This window comes from Musca vetustissima, unplaced genomic scaffold (assembly GCF_032173495.1).
Source record: "Musca vetustissima isolate MV318-11 ecotype Yass unplaced genomic scaffold, APGP_CSIRO_Mvet_v1 utg41630, whole genome shotgun sequence".
NCBI classification, from domain to species: Eukaryota; Metazoa; Arthropoda; class Insecta; order Diptera; family Muscidae; genus Musca; species Musca vetustissima.
The window spans coordinates 6,430-23,648 of NW_026875431.1; the positions used below are offsets into that span (position 1 = coordinate 6,430).

The 17,219-nt window shown below is 36.3% G+C and overlaps 1 protein-coding gene across 1 annotated transcript in view; it reads right to left on the reverse strand.

The window, feature by feature from the left end:
- Nucleotides 1-3,906: 3,906 nt before the first annotated feature.
- The window catches only part of LOC133337928 (ATP-binding cassette sub-family G member 1), a gene marked incomplete at its 3' end in the record, with an annotated part of 43,629 nt that continues 30,316 nt past the window's right edge, over nt 3,907-17,219 (reverse strand). Inside the window, exons 4-6 of the mRNA XM_061546131.1 lie at nt 7,760-7,998; nt 7,543-7,674; nt 3,907-4,311 (exon numbers count right to left, since the gene is read on the reverse strand). Coding sequence (XP_061402115.1) covers nt 3,907-4,311; nt 7,543-7,674; nt 7,760-7,998 — 776 coding nt within the window. The remainder of the gene's footprint in view (nt 4,312-7,542; nt 7,675-7,759; nt 7,999-17,219) is intronic.

Here is a 17,219-nt window from a genome sequence, read left to right on the forward strand (position 1 = left end):
AAATAGAAACAAAGGTGTAAAATTTATTAGAACCGCTAATTTTAAGTTTAAGACCACTAAGAGATTTAAAAAAAATTTCACGCCTGTTGGTGACCCTTGAAGAAATATTTTTAAAAAACACGCATGTTAAAAAACCCTGGCCATGATATTGAAATTCTGCTAGGAGATGTTAATGCAAACATCGGAAGGGAAAATATCTTTGGCCCCACGGTCGGAAAATTCAGCCTTCATGAAGAAACATCCGACAACGGCCTGGGGTTGATTGACTTCGCGGCAGCAAAAAACATGGTAGTTAGCAGCACCAGATTCAAGCATCTCTATATACACAAGTTCACCTGGATTTCCCCTGATCAAGCAACGAGAAATCAAATTGATCATGTTGTGATAGACGGAAGTCATTCATCCAGTGTATTAGATGTTCGATCGATCCGAGGACCGAATAGAGATTCGGACCATATAGAAGCATAATGGCAAAGAATTGCCAACTCCCTACATACTGCAGCAAAAGCAACACTTGGGTACAAAAGACCACAATCAAGAAATCCGTGGTACGATCAAGAGTTCGTAATGCTACTAGGGCAGCCCTGCAGACAGTATCAACACGTAATCGGCTCAAGAACAATAAAGCAGCAGAAGCCGATGGGTTACCAGCCGAACTATTCAAGACTGGTGGTCAGATGCATGCACCAGCTGATTAGTATAATTTGGCTAGAAGAATGCATGCCTAATGATTGGAACCTCAGTATCCTGTGTCCCGTGCACAAAAAATGAGACAAGACGATATGTGTCAACTATAGAGGAATTTGCTATCCAGTGTGCTGGATGAACGATTGAAGCCAATGGTCAATGACATTATTGGACCATTCCAATGGGGCTTCAGACCTGGCAAATCCACCATTGACCAGATTTTTACTCTGCACCAAATTCTGAAAAAACCCAAGAAAAACCAATCGACATATTCCAACTATTCCTCAACTATAAAGCTGCATTCGACATCACTATCCGTTAAGAGGTCTAAGTCATTTCTAAGTTCTGCACTCCTGCAAAATTAATACGGCTATGCAGGATAACTTTAAGTGGCACAAGGTCAGCAGTTAAATTCGGAAAGGACCAACGGAGCCCTTCTATACCGAACTAGGATTCAGACAAGGTGACAGTTTGTCGTGTGACCTGTTCAACATCCTTTTTAAAAATGTCATACGAGAGGCAAAAGTGAACAGAAATGGCACTCTGTACACCAAACGGCATATGTTACTCGCCTACGCCGATGACATCGATATAATGGGTTGAACATTGCGAGCGGTAACATCCACCTTTGAAAAAATTGAGAAGGAGTCTAACAAAGTGGGCAGTAAACGGCGAGAAGACCAGGCTGGTTGTATCAAAGCGCCAGTAGATGTCCTGTAGACTCGGACCAACTGTGGAACTTGAGAACTACAGCTTCGAGGTAGTCAAAGATTCTATATACCTTGGTAACGCCATAAATAAAACTAATGACATCAGTTTTGAAATCGGGAAAATGATTGTGATTGCCAACAGATGCCTTTACGGTCTGAGTAAGCAACTCAAAAGCAAGGCCACCTCCCGCCTGACCAAACTAACACTCTACAAGACGCTGATACTACCCGTGATATTATATGGAACTGAAGCATGGGTACTTGCGCAGGCTGATGAGGCAGCTCTTGGAGTGTTTGAGAGAACAATTCTCCGAAAGATCTATGGGCCGATCTGCGTTGACGGTGAATATCGGCGTCGAATGTACCATGAGTTGTACCAGCTATTCTCGGACATCGACATTGTTAGACGTATTGAGCTGCAGCGATTACGTTGGATAGGTCATGTTGTGAGAATGGATGAAGATGCCCCAGCCCAAAAGGCATATAAAACGAACCAGCTGATGGTTCACGTAGAAGAGGAAGGCCACGAATAAGATGGAAAGATTTTTCAAACTGGAAAAACTGCGCAAAAGACCGCCTGGAAATCTTTTTTAAGCTCGGCTTATGGAACGAAATTTCTGTCACAAGCCAGCTAAGTAAGTAAGTAATATCTAAATGTGAATGAAACAAACTTATGTAAATCGATTTAAAGGAAATCTCAATCGGAAACTCATTGATAATTTGAAACCCAATACACATGAAGTCGGTAAAATATATGGGCTATGTCTGAGCCGATTGCAACGAAACTTGTCACAGGTTAGGCTATACTAATTTCAGTTCGCCTATCATCCATATTTTGGGTCCTTGGTACATCACTTATTTAAAATTGGAAAAAAATATATATAGGAGCTATATCCAAATCTGAACCGATTTTTACGAAACTTGATACACATCATTCTACACTTAATTCAGTACGCTATGCCAAACTTCGTACAAATCGAATGATATATAGGTACTTTGGTACACGATTTACTTTAAATCGGACGAAAACATATATGGATCTATATCAAAATCTGAACCGATTTTTAGGAAACTTAACACACCTTATTTTAGACTTAATTCATTACGCTGTGCCATATTTCGTGCAAATCGAAAGATATATAGGGACTTTGGTACAACATTTATATTAAATCGGACGAAAATATATATGAAGCTATATCTAAATCTGAACCGATTTTCACGAAACTTAACACACTCATTCTAGACAGTATTCATTACGCAATGCCAAATTTCGTGCAAATCGAAAGATATATATGGACTTTGGTACATCATTTACCTTAAATCGGACGAAAATATATATAAGAGCTATATCAAAATCTGAACCGATTTTCAGAAAATTTAAGACACATTATTTTAGACGTAATTCATTACACCGTGCCAAATTTCGTCCAAATCGAAAGATATATAGGGACATTGGTACAACATTTACCATAAATCGGACCAAACTATATATGGGAGCTATATCTATATATCGAAAAATGTTTAGGGACTTTGGTACACGATTTACCTTAAATCGGACGAAAATATATATAGGAGCTATATCAAAATCTGAACCGATTTTCAGGAAACTTAACACACATCATTGTAGACTTATTTCACTACGCTATGCCAAATTTCGTGCAAATCGAATGATATATAGCTACTTTGGTACACCATTAACCTTAAATCGGACGAAAATATATATGGGAGTTTTATCTAAATCTGAACCGATTTTCACGAAACTTAACACACATCATTCTAGACTTTATTTAGTACGCTATGCCAAATTTCGTGGAAATCGAAAGATATATTTGGGGCTTTAGTGGACTATTTACCTAAAATTGGACGAAAATATTTCAATAGGGTTCGTCCTTGGGCCAAATAAGTGACCTATGCCAAATTTCATCCAATTCGGATCATAAATGCGACCTGTACTTTGTTTACAATTTATCATGGACATGCATAAATCGACTTAAAAAGTGACTCTGTGTATATTCTCAAAAGGAACCAAGGTATATATTCTCAAAAGGAACCAAGGTACCATGTGTGTGCACATAGACATAATACCCTGTACCACAGTGTGCTGAAGGTTATAAATACCAATTCCGCACTGATTTTTGTAAACAAATTTATGACTGCTAAAAATTTCACACGTAGCAAGGTAAACAGAAAAACAAAACATAATTCGGGCAATACGAATATTTTATGGCTCAAGTAACAAACAAAACTTTAAGTGGCAGATTAATTTTTCTAAAGTACAACAACAAAAATATAAAAATAAAAAAAAATGAAACATTTAAGTAATACTAAATGGAACACTTGACCTACACACTAGGCTGCCAGGCAAAAATTTTTTAAAAAACAAAAACATTACTCAAACATCATAACACAATTAAAAAATATGACTGCATAAATGTCTGTCTGTCTGTCGGTCCGTCCACAGAAAGGGAAAACACTTATTACTAAAAAGATAATGGGGTTTTTCTACTACTTACACTACTTCGTTTCGCACAAATGAAAATGCGATTCATCAACAGCAGATATTGCATAAAAAATGAGGCCTTAGTAAAGTTTTCGGTATCAAAGGTGTGTGTCGTGATGGTTGTTGTTGTTGTCGTTTCGGTTTTGTTCAATGGCTGTTTTTCATGTGGCATTTCCATGCCGCAATCTTCTGGCGTTCCGGATGACTTCGTTTTATTACCACTGCTGGCCGCAAGGGCTTTCATTTCCTCCAAGACCATGTCATTGTTAATTACAACCGGTTTCGTGTAATCATCAAATGCTGGAAAGTTCGACTTCTTCTTCGATGTTAGACTAGTGTCCATGTCAATGTTAAAGGTTTTGGGTAGATTTTTTCCACTGCCACTCAAGTGATGAGACATATCGACATTTTCAACTTTAATGATAAAGAGAAGAAGAAGCAACAAGAAGTTGTAATTAAGTATTGGGTTAATAAAAAATTTAAATTGTTGGCATGGAACATTAAATTTTTTTTGGAAAATAGAAATAAAATGAAAATAGAAATAAAAGGAAGGAATATTCTGGAATAAAAATTGGATCAAGGGAATTAAAGGGGCAACATATGAATCACAATATAACTCAAAAAATATATTTAAAAAAATCCACCTTTAAAAAATATTAAAAAAAATTCACAACACTGAAAAAAATTTTCAAAAATTCAAAGTTCAGCAACAAAATCCACGGCTGTTATAATAAATCCGCGTCTGTTATAATCCCTATAAAAATATTTTTAAACCAGTAAGGGAAATTCAAAAGTCGGACGGGCCGACTATATGACACCCTTCACCACTTTGGGTACAAGAGATGATACTGTGTACAATACCCTGTTGATAGAAGAGATGTTTGGATGGCCATTGGCATGGAATCGGGTGAAACACAAATACATAGATATTTGAACGAATAAAACAGCCATACACAGACCATTCTGAACTCTATAAAAAATTGCATGTCAATCGGTCAGCCTTGAATTTTTGGTGTTACATTTGTATGAAATCCGCCAAAATTTTATATGGGGGTTATATCTATATCTGGACCGATTTCAACAAAAACTTCACAGATGTCAAACTGTACTGAATTCATTACGCTGTGCAAAATTTTGTCTCAATCGGGCCAATGAACCATTTACCTAAAATCAGACGAAACTATATATGGAAGCTATATCTAAATCTGAACCGATTTCAACAAAACTTCGCATACACCAATTTGGACCCAATTTAGTGCTCTGTGTAAAATTTTGTCTCAATCGGACCAATATTGGCAGTATGGTGAACCATTTACCTAAAATCGGACGAAACTATATATGGTAGCTATATCTAAATCTGAACCGACCCCAACAAAACTTCGCATACATCAATCTAGACCTAATTCAGTACTCTGTGCAAAATTTTGTCTTAATCGGGCCAGTATTGGCAGTATGCTGCTCCATTTACATAAAATCTGATGAAACTATATATAGGAGCTATATCTAAATCTGAACCGATTTAAACTAAACTTCGCATACATCAGTTTGGACTAAATTCAGTACTCTGTGTAAAATTTTGTCTCAGTCGGACCAATATTGACAGTATGGTGCTCCATTTACATAAAATCGAACGAAACTATATATGGGAGCTATATCTAAATCTGAACCGATTTTCTCCAATTTCAATAGGGTTCGTCCTTGGGCGAAATAAGTGAACTGTGCCAAATTTCCTTCAAATCGGATCATAAATGCGACCTGTACTTTGTTCACAAAAATACATGGACAGACGGACATGCGTAAATCGACTCAGAAAATGATTCTATGCATATTCTCAAAATGAACCATGGGTCTATCTCGACTCGTTTTGCCTGTTACAAACATATGAACAAAGACATAATACCCTGCACCACAGTGTGGTATATAAAGGGTATAAAAATCCACGCCGGTTGTTACCAATTGAAAGAAATATTTTTAAAAAGTTCCACTTGTTGGTGATTCCTTGAAAAAAAAAATATTTTAAAAACTCCACGACTGTTGGTGACCCTTGAAAAAATATTTTTAAAAAATCCACTATTTCACTATGTTGTTGTTGTAGCAGCCCTATTGCTTTTACACAATGGGCTGAGGTGACAGACATTGGCCGAGTAAGACTCGGGTCGTTTCGGATCGTAGACCCCTCTGTCGTGGAAACGACTCTTTCACTATTGTTATGCCTTATGCGAAAATCCGACACATCGCATCGAATCCTCTTATTTATTATAAAAAGTGTTTTTTTTTTATTTTTTTCTATTGCATTTTACTTTTAACCAAAACATACAAAAGAAGAAAGCGAAAAGAAAACAATATTCAGAAGAAGAAGAAAAAATTGGCAACAAACAATAGCAATTTGTGATGCGCGGTTGTGAACATAATAAATGGTTGGTGTGGTTCGTCATTATTCAGTCAGCCAGCCAGCCGCCATTCATCTAACCATCCATCGAGTCAGCTATTCACCCAACCAACCAACCATTCATTCACAATTCGCAAAGAGGTCATTTGTGGACTTTATTTTGCATGAAGACAAATGGAATTTTTTTTATAGGAAATACTATTTTTTGCCAATGACTTTTTGGTTATTTTTCTTCTTCTCCTCCTCCTCCTCCGGCACTTATGTTTTGCATGATTTCCCTATTTTTGTTTCAATATTTAAATTTCGTTGTTTTGTTTTCCCATTGCAAAATATTTGTTGTTATTTTTCTTGTTGTTTTTTTCTGATATTTTCAATTAAAAATTTGGTTTACTTTGCTGCCTATTGCACAATGGGTTGCAATAAACATAATGTGCGGCATATTCAAGTGGTGCTGTTGTATATTTATGTTGGTGTAATGTTAATGCGGAAATAATTTTAATTGAAAAAAAAAGAAATATACACACACATAAGCGTAAAATTAAAGAAAATGAAATTAAATAGAAAGTTTTTCAAAAATGTAAATTTTATAGATGAGGGACACTAAAAAATGAAATTCACCCTAATCCTCAATCCGTTCCCTTATAGTCTTGAAATTTTCAAATATTTTTTTTAAATTTTTTAAACACCTCTCTGCACCAAAAATTATCCATGTCGACCAATTCTTAGTTATAGCCACCATATAATGGTACCCTTCGATTTTCGGTATTTTGAGTTTTGGACACGATATTCAACTGAATATTCTGTAATTTGATATTTTGAGTTCTCATGAGGTATCAAATCGTCATACCAGAAATTATAAATATCGGTCGATATTTGGGTATGGCCTCCTCCTGGTACCCTCCGATTTTAGATATTTTGCCGATTTCAAGCATGATTTTCATTCGAATCACCTCTAATTTCATATTTAAAGTTCTCATGGGGAAACAAATCTTTTTGTCAAAAAATTATCAATATAGATGATTTTTTGGCTATAGCGCCCATATAACGCTACCCTCTAATTTTGGGAGTTTTGAAGATTTTGGACACATTTATTTCAACCGAATGATCGTAATTTTTGGTTAATGTTGAATGTCCTCCTCGGGGTGAAGAGTATAACATATTCGGCTCGTCCTAAACTCTTTCCTATTTATCCGTTCCCTCTTCGTATATATATTTTTTTAATTTCTTGATATATTATAATCGGTTTCAGTACCTACCCTGCATTTGTCTTATTAGCCGTGTTACACGATTCAATTGATTGAGATCGGAATCTTCAAAATATTTCTTATTGGCGGCATTGATTAATTTCTCCAAATCACGTTCATAATCACCGACAGCCACTTCCAGTACTAAAGGGGAGGGGAGAGAAGGAAAATGGAAAAATTTAATTATTAAAAAAAATGTTTTAAAAAAAATATATTTTTACAAACTTACAAAAATCTGCTGGATTGTGATAACTGGGACACATGAGATTTTGATCGGCCAAAAAGGGTATTAATTCCTTGACGGGACCCTGATACATACAATGGCCCTCCACCACGGTATATAGTTTATCGAACATTTCGAAAATCAAAGCCGACGGCTGGTGTATGGTGCAGACAATTGTGTGACCCAGGGCTGCCAATTTTTTGAGCAGGCTAATGCATTGACTGCACGAGGAACTGTCGAGGCCACTGTAATGAAAAGAAAACAAAAATTGAAGAAAAAAAAACAAAAATTAAATATAATTTAAAAAAATAAATATATAAATAAAACGTTATGACAATCGCCAACAGGCGTGGATTTTTTTAAATATTTTCTCAAGGGTGGCGTAGGGGGTGGTAGATACCAAGCAACGGTTCTGATTGGCTTTAATATGGCGAAGTCCAGGCTTATCTTGGTCCCTCTTTCATCTCAATTGTGGACACTGACACTAATGTTGACGACCCCCGAAAGCGTGTAAAGGACCACGATCTGCGAATCTGCACTTGGAATGTGTACACCTTGTACAGAACAGGGGCAGTATTCGCTTTGACGGATGTACTCGAGAAGTACAAAGCCGATATTATTGCCTTACAGGAAATGCGATGGAAAGGAACAGGCGTAAGAAAATCAGATGATTACGCCCTGTATTATAGCTACCATGAAACGAGGCGTGGATTTGGCTGCGGATTTACGGTAAATAGGAGAAAAAAAGACCTCGTCTCCAGATTCACTCCAGTAGATGAGCGAATTGCTATAATCCGCATAAAAGCGAAGTTCTTCAACATCAGTCTTATTTGCGCCCATGCTCCAACCGAAGACAAAGATGAGCAGACCAAAGACATAGTTTACGAGCGCCTAGAGACAGCATATGATCACTGCCCTGGCCATGACATTAAAATTTTGCTAGGAGATTTTAATGCAAAAAACGGAAGGGAAAATATCTTTGGTGGGTGGAAAATTCAGCCTTCATGAAGAAACAAGACTTTGCGGCCACAAAAAGGAAACCTGGTGACAGAAGGAAACCAGGTGACAGATACTGACAGCGTGCTGAGGATCTGGAAGGAGCATTTTGAAAAACTTCTGGTATCAAATAGTAGCTGTGAAGAGGATATCGCAGAACCAATAAGAGATGACGGTATAGAGTGTATACCACCTAGCCAAGATGAAGTCAGGTGCCGATGGGTTACAAGCCGAACTATTCAAGACTGGTGGTCAGATGCTGGTAAGGAGCATGCACCAGCTGATTAGTACAATTTGGCTAGAGGAATGCATGCCCAATGATTGGAACCTCAGCATCCTGTGTCTCGTGCACAAAAAAGGAGACAAGACGATATGTGCCAACTATAGAGAAATAAGTCTCCTTCCCATCGCATATATAGTGCTATCCAGTGTGCTGTGTGAACGATTGAAGCCAATGGTCAATGACATCATTGGACCATACCAATGCGGCTTCAGACCTGGCAAATCCGCCATTGACCAGATTTTCATTCTGCGTTAAATACTGGAAAAACCCCACGAAAAACACGTCGACATATTCCACCTATTGGTCGACTATAAACCCGCAGTCGAAAACCCTATCTTTTCAGAGTTGTATAAAGCCATGTCTGCGTTTGGTATTCCTGCAAAATTAATACGGATATGCAGGATAACTTTAACTGGCACAAGATCAGCAGTTAAAGTCGGAAAGGGTCTCTCGGAGCCCATTAATACCGAACGAGGATTCAGACAAGGTGACAGTTTGTCGTGTGGCCTTTTTAAAATCCTGCTGGAAAAAGTCAAAAGTGAACAGAAATGGCACTCTGTACACCAGTTACTCGCCTACGCCGATTACATCGACATAATGGGTCGAACATTGAGAGTGGTAACAGCCACCTTTGAACAAATTGAGAAGGAGTCTGCCAAAGTGGGTCTGGCAGTAAACGGCGAGAAGACCAAGCTGATGGTATCAACGCGCAAGACGTCCAGTAGACTCGGACCAACTGTGGAACTTGATAACTACAGCTTCGAGATAGTCAAAGATTTTATATACTTTGGTATCGCCATAAACAAAACGAATGACATCAGTTTTGAAATTCGGAGAAGGATAGTAATGGCCAACAGATGTTACTATGGTCTGAGGCAACAACACCTCCCGCCAGACCAAACTCACACTCTACCAGACGCTGATACTACCCGTGATGTTATATGGACCTGAATCATGGGTACTTGCGCAAGCAGCTGAGGCAGCTCTTGGAGTGTTTGAGAGAAAAGTTCTCCGAAAGATCTATGGGCCGATCTGCGTTGATGGTGAATATCGCCGTCGAATGAAACATGAGGTTTACCAGCTATTCTCGGACATCGACATTGTATTGAGCGTTGGGTAGGTCATGTTGTGAGAATAGATGAAGATGCCCCAGCCCAGAAGGCATATAAAAGCGAACCAGATGATGGTTTAGGCAGAAGGGGAAGGCCACGAATAAGATGGAAAGACCAAATGGAAGACAACATTGCCGAATATGGTCTTTCAAATTGGAAAAACTGCGCAAAAGACCGACGCGCCTGGAAATATTTTTTAAGCTCGGCTTATGGAACGAAAGTTCTGTTCTAAGTATTTTTTCAAGGGTCACCAGCAGGCGTGGATTTTTTAAAAATATCTTTTCAAGGCTCATCAAAAAATTTTTTTTAAGGATCTCCAACAGGCGTGGCTTTTTTAAATATATTTTTTCAATGGTCACCAACAGGCATGGCTATTTTCCGATCCCTTCAGCTATCAGTGGTTATGGTCGAGTATAACTACCCTTCCTCTCGCCTCAAGCCGATTGCTTTTCCTAGCCATAACCTTGGATACATTCTCAACAATCGCAATTAAATCTTAAATGCCCTCTGTGGAATTAAAAAGAGATTATTCTAATCTCCTCAAGTCCATGCATTATTTATTACCGGAAAAATAAAAAAAAACCTTAACAAATAATAATACTAAAATATCCAATACAAGTGTTATTGTCATAGAATGTCTACGGATAAATGCTAATTTATTAACTTCGTTCCAACGTTCCAATTAACCCGCTGTTTATTGTTCGAATGACACATAGTTAACATGGGGGGCTATTAAATGCATAGCATTTAACGGCGAATTTTAATTCGAAACAAGCGACAAACCGACCGACCGTCTGATCGACTTAGAAACTGATCGTCGATCTGATAGCCTGGCCAATTCCTGTATTACATCATAACAATTTCTCTATATTGTTCGCTATTATGTTCTTTGTGTTTAGAATGGCAAACGACCGATCGACCGAACAACCGATTATCTAACTGTCAATAATTTATTCAGAAACGTGAATTTGTGGTTGCTGATATTCTGTGAAAATGTCATTGTTTTGGAAAGTTTACAATATCGGAACTAAGATAAGTTCAATTTTCTATTAAAGGGCATATTTTTATGTAACCAATTATTTCATGGGAAGGAGGGATTTTTTATACCCTTCACCATACTGTGGTACAGGGTATTATGTAACAGGCAAAAAGGAATCAAGATAGACCCATGGTTCCTTTTGAGAATATGCATAGAATAACTTTGTGAGTCGATTTACGCCTGTCCGTCCACGTATTTTTGTGAACAAAGTACAGGTCGCATTTATGATCCGGTTTAAATGAAATTTGACACATGTCACTTATTTAGCCCAAGGACGAACCCTATTGAAATTGAAGAAAATCGGTTCAGTTTAGATATAGCTCCCATATATAGTTTCGTCCGATTTTATGTAAATGGAGCACCATATTGCCCACATTTGTCCGATTGAGACAAAATGTTGCACAGAGTACTGAATTAATCCCAGATTGATGTATGCCAAATTTTGTTGGAATCAGTTTAGTTTTAAATATAGCCCCCATATATAGTTTCGTCCGATTTTAGGAAAATGGAGCACCATAGTATCAAATTTGGTTCAATTGAGACAACATTTTGCACAGAGTACTGAATTAGGTCTAGATTGATGTATGCCAAATTTTGTTGAAATCGGTACAGATTTAGATATAGCTCCCATATATAGTTTCGTCCGATTTTGTGTAAATGGAGCACCATACTGCCCATATTTGTCCGATTGAGACAACATTTTGCACAGAGTATTGAATTAGGCCCAGATTGATGTATGCCAAGTTTTATTGGAATCGGTTCAGATTTAGATATAGCTCCCATGGAGCACCGTACTGCCCACATTTGTCCGATTGAGACAACATTTTGCACAGAGTATTGAAATAGGCCCAGTTTGATGTATGCCAAGTTTTATTGGAATCGGTTCAGATTTAGATATAGCTCCCATATATAGTTTCGTCCGATTTTAGGTAAATGGAGCACCATAGTACCAACTTTGGTCCAATTGAGACAATTTTTGCACAAAGTACTGAATTAGGTCTAGATTGATGTATGCCAAAATTTTTTGGAATCAGTTCAGAATTAGATATAGCCCCCATATATAGTTTCGTCCGATTTTATGTAAATAGAGCACCATACTGCCCACATTTGTCCGATTGAGACAACATTTTGCACAGAGTACTGAATTAATCCCAGATGGATGTATGCCAAGTTTTGTTGAAATCGGTACAGATTTAGATATAGCTCCCATATATAGTTTCGTCCGATTTTATGTTAAAGGAGAACCAAACTCCCAATATTTGTCCGATTGAGACAACATTTTGCACAGAGTATTGAATTAGGCCCAGATTGATGCATGCCAAATTTTGTTGAAATCGGTTCAGATTTAGATAAAGCTATCATATATATATTTTCATCCGATTTTGTGTAAATGGAGCACCATACTGCCAATATTTGTCCGACAAAATTTTGCACAATTTTATTGGAATCGTTTCAGATTTATATATGTAGCTCCCATATATAGTTTCGTCCGATTTTATGTAAATGGAGCACCATAGAGTCAAATTTAGGCCGATTGGCACAAAATTTTGCACAGCGTACTGAATGAAGTTGGTCCAAATTTATGTATGCGAAGTTTTGTTGAAATCTGTTCAGATTTAAAAATATTTTTTCAAGGGTCACCAACAGGCCTTGGCTTAAAACAAAAAATTCAAGGGGTTACAAAAAGCGAGGATTTTTTATACCCTACACAACTATGTTGTCAGGGTATTATAGCTTTGTGCAGCCCCAAAAGTTTGTAACGCCGCGAAATATTGGTCCTAGACCCACCTTTAAGTATACCGATATCTCGACTAGCTGAGTCGATCTAGACAAGTGTGTCCATCCGTCCATTATATTTTGTAAACACGATACAGCCCATAGATATGGACCAATCTTCACAAAATTTTGCATGTAGGATGGGTTCTGGCCAATGAAGACCCCTATTGTTGTTGGTAAATATCGGTTAATATCTAGGGGATGAAATGGACCAAAAACTACGCCACCCCTACTCCTCTTAGCGACCCTTGAAAAAATGTTGTTAAAGAATCCACGCCTGTTAGTGACCCCTGAAAAATATTTTTTAAAAATTTGCACCTATAGGGTACCTCTGAAAAATATTTTTAAAAAATCTAGTTTGGCGAACCCAGAAAAAAATATTTTTATTCTCCTTACAATATGTTTTTTCGAGTTCCCTATAGGCCTGGATTTAAAAAATATATATTTTACTATTCTAACTATTTTTTTTAAATTTTCTTCTTCTTCTCTCTCTCCCCCACAGTCCCCCTGGAATTCCCCATTGTGTCGCGTGAACATTTCAATCGTTGGTATTCCCTTAGGGCCTATTATGTGGCAATAACCCTTGCCGATATACCCATACAAATGGTGTGTACCACAGTCTATATAGTCATTACATATTGGCTGACGGATCAACCGGCTGACCTCTTTCGAGTGGTATTATTTTGTGTAATGGTCTTTTTAACGGCATTGGTGGGCCAGAGTATTGGCTTGGCTGTGGGTGCCTCATTAAGTATAAAGGTAAGTGTAATGGCATATCTTTCAAAGAAAATAATTCTCATTGACTTTGTTGTTGTCTTCTCTTTTCTAGCTGGCTGCCATATTGGGACCCTTCTTCATTTGCCCCTTCCTAACCTTCTCCGGTTTCTTTGTACAGGAAAAACATGCACCCGAAACCCTTAAATGGCTGTTTAAAACCTCATTTCTAAAATATAGTTTTGAAGGTTCGGTCCTATCGATATTCGGTTATGATCGACCCCGTTTACAGTGCAATGCCATGTATTGTCATTATTCGCGGCCTCAGGTCTTTTTAAAGATGTCGATATGCAGGAGGCGAATTATCAAATGGCGATACTTTTCTTGGTATCGATATTTTTAGCATTGCGTATTTAGATAGGAGAGTAGAATTTTGAAAATTTTGTGAAAAAAAGAATAGATTTTGAAGAATTAAAAATTAATGGCAGGGAAGTTGGATAGAAAAAAACATTGATTTGGGTTTCATAAAGGTGAGGGGGGCTCAGTTACAGTATTTGAAAAATATTTCGATATAGTTATGATCCGATAAAGAAGTGGAATCGTTTACAACGGACCCTCTACCGAACTAGGCTACAGCGAACAAAGTTTTTACTGAGCCCATGGGATTTTTTCCTTTGCTTTCATCCCCCGCCAACTTTTTTCTTGTAGCAAATTCTTTAAATATTTTTATATTAGTATTTATTTTGTGTAATAAAAAATATAAAAAAAAATTATATATGTATATATGTTTTGTTGAATCCTAATGCAAAAATGTTCCCTAAGGAACCCATCAATTTTTTTTCCAATAGCCAGTCGAAGATGGCTCTTGCTCTTTGATTGCCCATCTCTGACAAGTATTTTTATTTAACAAGCATAGGGAAGACTCTAGGAAAAAAAATCAGATTTTTTTAAAATAAAGAGCATTCCATGTATGTAATTAAATATGTTTAATAGTTTTTTTTAATATATATATATATATATATATATATCCCTTAGTTGCCTAGAGAGAAAATATTCTAGATATGTAATGGAATTTGTACCAAAGTTGTTTTTAATATTTTTTTTAATTGTGAGTGATAATTAATTATTATGATAATTATTCGATAGATAATTGAACGAATTAAGATATTATGTTAATTTTTATTATTTTTCATACTTATTATAATTATTAAAATTATATGTGTATAATTGTTTTGCTAAATAAAAAATGTATTTAAAAAAATCAATATCAAATATGTTTTTTTTTTAACCACAAAAATTATATGGCCTACATTTTATAAAAATATTTTTTTGAGTCCTTTACCAGAGGAGTGTACTATGGATTTTTTAAAAACATTTTTTAAGCCGCGGATTTCTAAAAAAATATTTTTTCAAGACATGGATATTTTTAAAAACATTTTTTCAAGGCGTGGATTTTTTAAAAATATTTTTTTAAGGCGTGGATTTAAAAAAAATTCAAAGTCAAGGATTTAAAAAAAAATTCAAAGTCAAGGATTTAAAAAAAAATTCAAAGTCAAGGATTTCCAAAAAAATTCAAGGCGTGGATTTTTCAAAAAAATATTTTTTCAAGGCGTGGATTAAAAAAAAACAAATGCGTGTATTTTTCAAAAAAAAAATATTTTTTCAAGGCTCGGATTTTGTAAAAATATTTTTTCAAGGCGTGGATTTCTAAAAAATATTTTTTTAAGGCGTGGATTTTTTTAACAACATTTTTACAAGGCGTGTATTTTTTAACCAAATTTTTTCAAGGCGTGGATTTTTAACCACATTTTTTCAAGGCGTGGACTTTTTAAAAACATTTTTTCAAGAATTTAAAAAAAAATCCAAGGCGGGTATTTTAAAAAAAAAATATTTTTCAAGGCTCTGATTTTGTGAAAATATTTTTTCAAGGCGTGGATTTCTAAAAAAATATTTTTTTTGAGGCGTGGATTTCTAAAAAAATATTTTTTTAAGGCGTGGATTTTTTTAACAACATTTTTTCAAGGTGTGGATTTTTTTAACAACATTTTTTCAAAGCGTGGATTTTTTAAAAACATTTTTTCAAGGCGTGGATTTTTTAACAACACTTTTTCAAGGCGTGGATTTAAAAAAAATTCCAAGGCGTGGATTTAAAAAAAAAAATCCAAGGCGTGGATTTAAAAAAAAATTCAAAGGCGTGGATTTAAAAAAATTTCCAGGGCGTGTATTTTTCAAAAAAAAAAATATTTTTCAAGGCTCTGATTTTGTGAAAATATTTTTTCAAGGCGTGGATTTCTAAATAAATATTTTTTCGAGGCGTGGATTTCTAAATAAATATTTTTTCGAGGCGTGGATTTCTAAATAAATATTTTTTCGAGGCGTGGATTTCTAAATAAATATTTTTTCGAGGCGTGGATTTCTAAATAAATATTTTTAGAGGCGTGTTGTCAGGGTATTATAGCTTTGTGCAGCCCCAAAAGTTTGTAACGCCGCGAAATATTGGTCTTAGACTCACATTTAAGTATACCGGTGGTCATATCTCGACTAGCTGAGTCGATCTAGACATGTGTGTCCATCCGTCCGTCTGTCCATTATAATTTGTAAACACTATACAGGCCACAGTTATGGACCAATCTTCACGAAATTTTGCATGTAGGATGGGTTCTGGCCAAGGAAAAGATCGGTTAATATTTAGGGGATGAAATGGACCAAAAACTTTATTTCCTGGTCGCTCCAGAAGCCACAATTATGGCCCAAACATCGCGAATTTTTGCATGGAGAAGGAGATCGGATCAAAGAATAAGCATGCCCTTTTTTGATAAAGATCAGTTAATATTTAGCTGGTCAAATGGACCCATACTTTTGTGTGAAAAAGTACAAAAATTGTATTCAATAGCACAGATATTTACTCCTGAAGGACATAGACTCGAGACATTAATAGTATATCCAAGAGGAGTTGTTGCCCTTTAAATTGATACCAGTTATATTGTCGTATGTGCTCGGATATGAGAGTTACACTTAAATATTTACAGGTGCTTACGTATTCAGCTATTATTCAGTAACCCATTATCGCACTGTAGGGCGGAAATATAGCGGAGATCGCTTTGAAAATTTCCATGAGGTTCTGGTTATGGTCAAGGACAACGCCTATAATTTGTGGTAATGATCAGATAATAATTTTGGCATGAAGTGGACAGAAATATGCCACAATTATAAGCCGAATATTACACTGGAAAATGAATCTGGCCAACTAATTTGATGGGCTTTTGTACTGATCTGTCACTATTCAGCGGGTCAAGTCAACCAATACCTTTCTGTGTAAAATGAAAAAATTGGATATTATTATATAAAACACAATTCGAAACAGATGTCATGGCAAGAAATAGGAGCTATTGACCTCTAATCGGTTAAGATGGTGAAGAATATAGATCTGCAGAAAGTTAGAGTTCCGTGGTAGTTGTGTAGTGTATCATATGGTCGGTCACGTCCGACTATACTTCTCCGCTCACTGGTATAAAAATATTTTTCAAAAAATTTCCCCAGCCTTAG